At 38.0% G+C, this 6,887-nt stretch overlaps 1 protein-coding gene across 1 annotated transcript in view; it reads left to right on the forward strand.

The window, feature by feature from the left end:
- The window catches only part of nup155 (nucleoporin 155), a 33,082-nt gene continuing 26,195 nt past the window's right edge, over positions 1–6,887 (forward strand). Inside the window, exons 1-7 of the mRNA XM_016245086.1 lie at positions 1–121; positions 786–951; positions 1,040–1,177; positions 3,230–3,326; positions 3,595–3,665; positions 4,462–4,554; positions 4,890–5,153. Of these exons, the coding sequence (XP_016100572.1) occupies positions 810–951; positions 1,040–1,177; positions 3,230–3,326; positions 3,595–3,665; positions 4,462–4,554; positions 4,890–5,153 (805 nt within the window). The 5' untranslated portion in view covers positions 1–121; positions 786–809. The remainder of the gene's footprint in view (positions 122–785; positions 952–1,039; positions 1,178–3,229; positions 3,327–3,594; positions 3,666–4,461; positions 4,555–4,889; positions 5,154–6,887) is intronic.

Genomic DNA, 6,887 nt, shown 5'->3' on the forward strand with positions numbered 1-6,887 from the left:
TTTCCGGTGCGCTTCACGCTCACACGCTCACACGCTTGGCGGGAGTCACTGAAGTTCACAAACTCGCTTTGCTCTTTCACTTTCCGCTGATATTTTTTATGAATATCATTTTCAGTCAGAGGTGAGTTTATTCGAATCGCTGTTCAATCAGAGCTCAAGTAGAGCTCTTTAGAGAATATCTAATGTCTTTTGGGTGCTCTTGTGTTTTGAATTAGCTGTGTGGCTAAAGCTAACGTACTCAACATCTCGGATTCATTTAAATTTGATTTAACATCACAGCATGTTTATTTTCAAATCGGGTTAATTAAAGCTCATTGTTTGTGTGCTATAACTGGATGTGGTTATTACAGTCACAGGTGAGTTACTTGGCTGTATAAAGAAATTAATATTTCATAATACTGTTCAAGACGTGACTCAAGTAACGTAACGTTACTTTCACGATACGTTAACGTTAGTTATTATTTACTCTGAACACCTGCTTTAGTTTTTAGAAAGTATGCATATGTTTTTATACATTTATAGTTTTTTTGTGCCTCCATTTGTGTTCGATTTTTATCTTAAAGTGCCGAAAGCGTGTTAATGTGTGTATTAGTAGAAGTATATATACATGTGTATAGAAATGTATAATAAAATCAAATTATATTAATATTTAAAAATTTAAAAAATATATATACACGTGCAATATATATATGTATACATTGCATTTTTATTAACACAAATTATACAATAAATAAATAATTTTTTATTATTATAATAATAATAGATTTATGTGCTTCTCTCTGCAGGTGGTTTGTAGTCTTGCAGTGATCATGCCGTCCAGTCTGGGCTCCAGCAGTCCAGCTGCAGTTCTTCAGGAGGCTTTGGAAAACTCCAGCCGCTTGATTGACCGGCATCTGCAGGAGGATCGCTGTTTCCCGGACCTGTCCGAGCTCCTCAATATCCCGTCACACAGTAAGAGATACTGTCTGTCCTGGCCGTTGTTGAGGCATGCTTATTGAGCTTAAAACACGTTCATGTGCTTGTGTCTGGTGTTTGGCAGATATGCCTTCGCTCTCGGGCGTGTCGGACATGGATTACCCTCTGCAGGGACCGGGGCTGATCAGCGTGCCGAGTCTTCCGGAGCTCAGCGCCATCCGCAGGGTTCCTCTGCCTCCGGAGCTCGTCGAGCAGTTCGGACGTATCCTACCATACAGATGCACAAAATAAATCTTGCACAGAAAGTGTCTTGTAGAATGAATCCATTAAGGGTGCTTTCGCACCTGTAGATTGATTGCTTTGTTCCGAAATGGGGATTAAACTCATTAGAGCCCGACCGATATTAGGGAGTAAAAAAAAGGCCGATACCGATATATCGGCCGGTATTCTGTGTGTATATTATAGTACAGTACCAGTCAAAAGTTTGGACACTTTCCCATTCGTGTGTCCACACATTTGACTGGTACTATATATAGAATACAGTATAGACATAAACAGAATATATATACACAAACACATTTTTTGCAATGATCACTCAAATGTGGTGATCAAACAGTGACAGAGATATGTAATGGAGGCAGGGCTTTTAACAATTTAACAAACTTTATTATCCAAAATGAGTCTGACATCAGTGCACTGAACAGTAAAGTTTAAGTTTATTCAACTTCAATTCAATTCCATTCAACTTTATTCCGTTAAAGTTTTTCACTTCGAAACATTCATTCATTCTCGGATTTCCGCTACTGTCTTCACACACAGATGAAACTTACTAGAGAAGTGTGACATAATATACCTCTGTAAATAAATACTAAATAAATTAACGTCTCGCGCACTTTAATGCCCTTTGAATGTAACGTTTAAGTTCCCTTGGAACTGGAATCATGGCATAATTTCATGTGAAGTCCACTTCGCAGGGCACTTACGGTCGAGTAAGACCACGATTGAATGCTGCTGCCTGAACAAGTCCTTACTGAAGTGAAAGTGTTGACTGGTGTCACTATGGTGTCTTCAAAAGCGTTTCATCCAGGTCGCCAGTAGCAAACAATGGCGCGCGGCTCTGCTGGACAAACTAAGTAATTACACCATTTCAAGCATTTTATCTGCGTTATATGTTCTGTAAAAAAAAATTCATATCGGCGGCGTATTCGCCGATACCGATATATCGGCAACAGGCTCATATCTAAAAATTATTACAATGTTGCTTTTTATTCTTGGTTCGGTTCGCTTTCACACGGCAAAGTTTCTAAACGGACCAAATTTGTTAATACAAGTCACGCGCGAGTAAACTGTTCTCTCATTGGTCAAAGTTCCACGGTTTATTTTCCGGGATTCCACTGAGCTGCCACGGCTGTCATCCGTCAACAACAGCTTTTTATTTTTATTTTTTTTGCTGTCCTTATTTATCATTTTGAGCAGGAGTCCAGGATTCATTTTTAAAATGCACATACTAGGAAGAAGAGCAATATAAAATGAAAAAATCTGCGTTATATGTTCTGTAAAAAAAAATTCATATCGGCGGCGTATTCGCCGATACCGATATATCGGCAACAGGCTCATATCTAAAAATTATTACAATGTTGCTTTTTATTCTTGGTTCGGTTCGCTTTCACACGGCAAAGTTTCTAAACGGACCAAATTTGTTAATACAAGTCACGCGCGAGTAAACTGTTCTCTCATTGGTCAAAGTTCCACGGTTTATTTTCCGGGATTCCACTGAGCTGCCACGGCTGTCATCCGTCAACAACAGCTTTTTATTTTTATTTTTTTTGCTGTCCTTATTTATCATTTTGAGCAGGAGTCCAGGATTCATTTTTAAAATGCACATACTAGGAAGAAGAGCAATATAAAATGAAAAAGTGCGCTTTTTTTATTTTGACTGGCGAAGACGTGCTCACCCACAGACATTCACAGGTTCATTTTGAAGTATTAGCAAAACAACAAAGCTGATGCTTTTCACGGAACTTGCGTAATTACCTATTATACATTGTGATATAGCCTGGTCCGTTGGTCTGTTAGATCGGATTGCTTTCTCACTACAACCGAAACGCTCCAGAGCTCGTTTTCAATCAAGCCCAGACCACGTCGTTCAGGCGATCTCGGACTGATTGGCGCGGATCCGTGCACGATTACCGTGTTCACATATGCCCAAACGAACCGAGCTAAGGGGGGAAATGCACCAGGTTCCGAAACAACAGGCCAGGTGTGAAAGCACCCTGAGTTGTTTGCAGTGCCTTAATTGCCCCTTTTTTACCAGATATGCAGTGCAATTGCATGATGGGAGTTTTCCCTGAAATCTCCAGAGCGTGGCTCACCATCGATAATGACATTTTTATGTGGAATTATGAGGATGGGTGAGTATCGACACACTGGATGTCATTAAAGGGCACTTATTATGCTTTTTATTTTAAATTATTTTACATGTAATATAGCTGTCTGTGCATGTAAACGATCTTATGACGTGAGAAAAATGTGTGAGCTTTAAATCATGTGAATGTTTTCCAGCAGACCCCGAAAATAAAATAAAATTGTAAATGAGCAGAATGTTGGCACTTTGAATATTTCTGGTATTAAGTATTTCAGAAGTTCATTGATGTTGATTTGTCTTGTTCGTTTCTTCAGGAGTGATGTGGCGTATTTTGACGGGCTCAGTGAAACTATACTGTCAGTTGGACTTGTCAAACCTAAGCCAGGTTAGTTGGACTTTCTGTTGTGCACTATTTAGTGCTCACTCTCAGAAGCTAAGTTGAGAATGTTACGGATTGATTATTCGGATGTTTTATCAGTCATAAGCCAAAGATGTGTGTAATGCATCGAAATATTTTTTTCTGGAGATTTTTAGTTTTCATAATTTGATGTTTTACCACTGATTGTTTTTATATTCCAAATATTGTATTGAAATGGGTAGTCTTAGTTACAGATTTTTTTATTTATTCAATAAACAGAAATGATACACCTAAACTGAAATGTACAAACACTTTCAGGGGAATATTAAAGAGCATCAGCACAAAAGTTTGCATGTGAAAAACAAGAGTAAAAAATACACGAGAGTTAACAAGCAAAAATTTGTTTATATATATATATATATATATATATATATACACAGTGGGTACGGAAAGTATTCAGACCCCCTTAAATTTTTCATGAGTAAATACAAAATTCTGTTTTGAAATAATAATTTTTATTTATTAAGGGAAAAAAGCGGTCCGAACCTGACTGGTACTATGTGAAAAAGTAATTTTATTTATTTTATATTGTGTGTACATACACAATATAAATTAGCCATAAATTATGACTATGATTTAAAAAAATATATAGTAATAATTAAAAACCTTAATTTAAAAAAAAAAAACATTATTAAGGAGAGGAAAGCAAACTAACTAAATGTGACTGATTCTTGAAACAATTTGAGAATATTTTTATTACTAGTTGAAGAAAAATAAATGGAGAAGTGAGTCTACCTCAATCAACTACTTTTGTTTGTTACAGGTATTTTTCAGCCTCACATCCACTTCCTGTTAGTGTTGGCCACACCGGTGGATGTCGTGATCCTGGGCTTGAGCTTCCCAAAAGCCCATACAGGTGAGTGTCATGTTTGGATGTGATTCAATTAGGGCTGTGCAATTAATCACATGCGATTGTCATGCGCATCTCGTCAGTAAAGCCGGTTCCGTGATTGGTAGTAAATAGTCATCACCTGCTTTCAGATGGAGCGGCATTTAATACACAGAGCCGTAGTTCACTGACAAGCTAGGCAATATTGCGTTCATAATCGAATGCGATTCACTACCAATCACGGAACCGGCTTTACTGACGAGATGCTCATGACAATCGCATGTGATTAATTGCACAGCTCTAGATTGAATCAACATTTGCACGAGTGGGATTGATTCTCGGTCTGCGTTTGTGTGCCGCAGGTCTGAATGACAGCATGTCAGGAGCCATGCAGCTGTTGCCAGATCCTCTCTACTCCATCCCCACGGATAACACCTACCTGCTAGCCATCACCTCCACGGATGTGGGCCGCGTCTTCATGGCGGGGAAAGACGGTTGTCTGTACGAGATCGCATATCAGGCTGAAGCGGGCTGGTTCAGTCAGCGCTGCAGGAAGATCAACCACTCCAAGAGCAGCCTGTCCTTCCTCATCCCTTCACTGCTGCAGTTCTCCTTCTCCGAGGACGGTAAGAGTCAGTCAGGGGAGACAATCAGCAGATTTGTAATAGGGGTGTGCGATATTGACAAAAAATAATATGAAGAGTTCATTTGCAAAAACCGATAACTGCATTTTTATTTTTTTTCAGAAATCACGGTTTTTTTTTTTATTGCGCATTTCAAGTAATATCAATCAAAATGCAGTTGGGTTGTTTTGATTAAGTAATAATAACTTAAGCAAATACAGGTAATTTACTAAATTAATGTTCATTGAAAGAATGTTTTTTTTTACATTTTAAAAGTTAGTTTTATAGCAAAAGCAGATAACTCCACATTTCATGTTTTAGTGTTTAAAAAAACACTTGTTTAATCTTTGTAACCTCCTCAGATGATAATGTAGACGCCTGACAAACGTTGTTGTTGTGATCATAAACTGTATGGATGTGATTACACGCAACACACGGAGCTTTTCCCTCATCAGTGTAACGCGCTGCTTTCGCAAGCTTCCGTGAAAACCTTTCAGCTTTTATTTTCCTTCTTCACCCTGAAGAAGATACCACAGGTTCATCAGGGTCGTCGAAATGATCCTCGATCACTTTTAGTCAGCTTTGAGAAACTCCTCTCAGCTAGCACGTCTTTTCACAGTGAATGTAGTCTTGTCACCTGACCTGAATACAGCGCGCTGATTCGCTGAAATGGACTTATCGGCTTCTGTTCAAAAACAACAAGGCGCTTGTCGGCTTCTGCAGTAAAACGTGAACTCGCGATGCCTTGAAAGTGGACAAAACCGGCTTTTTTGACACAACGTGTTTAGGGTTCAGATCGCGCTGTATGTGGAGAATAATGCACGGCAATCAGCTCTTTTTTATTGAAAGTGGCGTTTATCGGTTTTGCAAATGAGCTCTTCATATCTCGTTATTTTCTGGGATTTTATCGATACCGATAATTAGATGATATTTTGCTGAGTGTGTTATTGTGCTGGTATCTTAAGGACTATCGTGGACCGCTGACACCTAAAGTTTTTGATATTCTTCATATTCTGTGTGATAGTGATAGAAATTAATCTTTTTCAATAAGTTTGAATTGATTTTTACCTTTTATGGGTGTTTTTACCGTTTATAAAGCCATTTTTTCTAAAAGTGTGCATCATCTTTTGAATCTAATTCTTACATTTAATCAGTCGATTAGAATAAGACATCTGGTCTGTTACCAAGCAAATGAAATCAACACGGAAGCTGCATCTGAAGTGGCATTTAGATGTGTTTACACACTGTTTAATGCAGGACATGAATGCATTTAACCTGCAGTTACAAATGCATAAATAATGTTTTGATATATTAAACATAAAACGTTGAATACTGATATTTAAAATTATTTATATAATAAAAGATACTTTGAATGTGAAATTAAAGCCACCAGTAGGTGGCAGCAAGTCACTGTTAATACGTGAGTCATTGCGATTGAACCGAATCGTTTAAACGGTTGATTCATTCAGGAACGAAACACCGTCATGTTGCTCAGAGACACAAAACTGTGCTGTGGCTGTGTTTGGAATGATTTTTTGTTGGCGAAATAGTGCAAAAACAGGCAATGTGGTGTCTAAAACCTAAGTCTACGTAACTTAACTTCTTAATTATTGAACTGTTGTAAAAAATCAATGTCAGGTTTGTAATCATGGTAATATTTGGAGAAAAACAGAACTCTTTGTGTGAAATTGATTAGCTGTATGAAGTGGTATAAATATACACATTTTCTGCCCCCAT

The sequence above is a fragment of the Sinocyclocheilus grahami genome, unplaced genomic scaffold, assembly GCF_001515645.1.
Source record: "Sinocyclocheilus grahami isolate Dianchi unplaced genomic scaffold, SAMN03320097.WGS_v1.1 scaffold745.1, whole genome shotgun sequence".
Taxonomy (NCBI): Eukaryota; Metazoa; Chordata; class Actinopteri; order Cypriniformes; family Cyprinidae; genus Sinocyclocheilus; species Sinocyclocheilus grahami.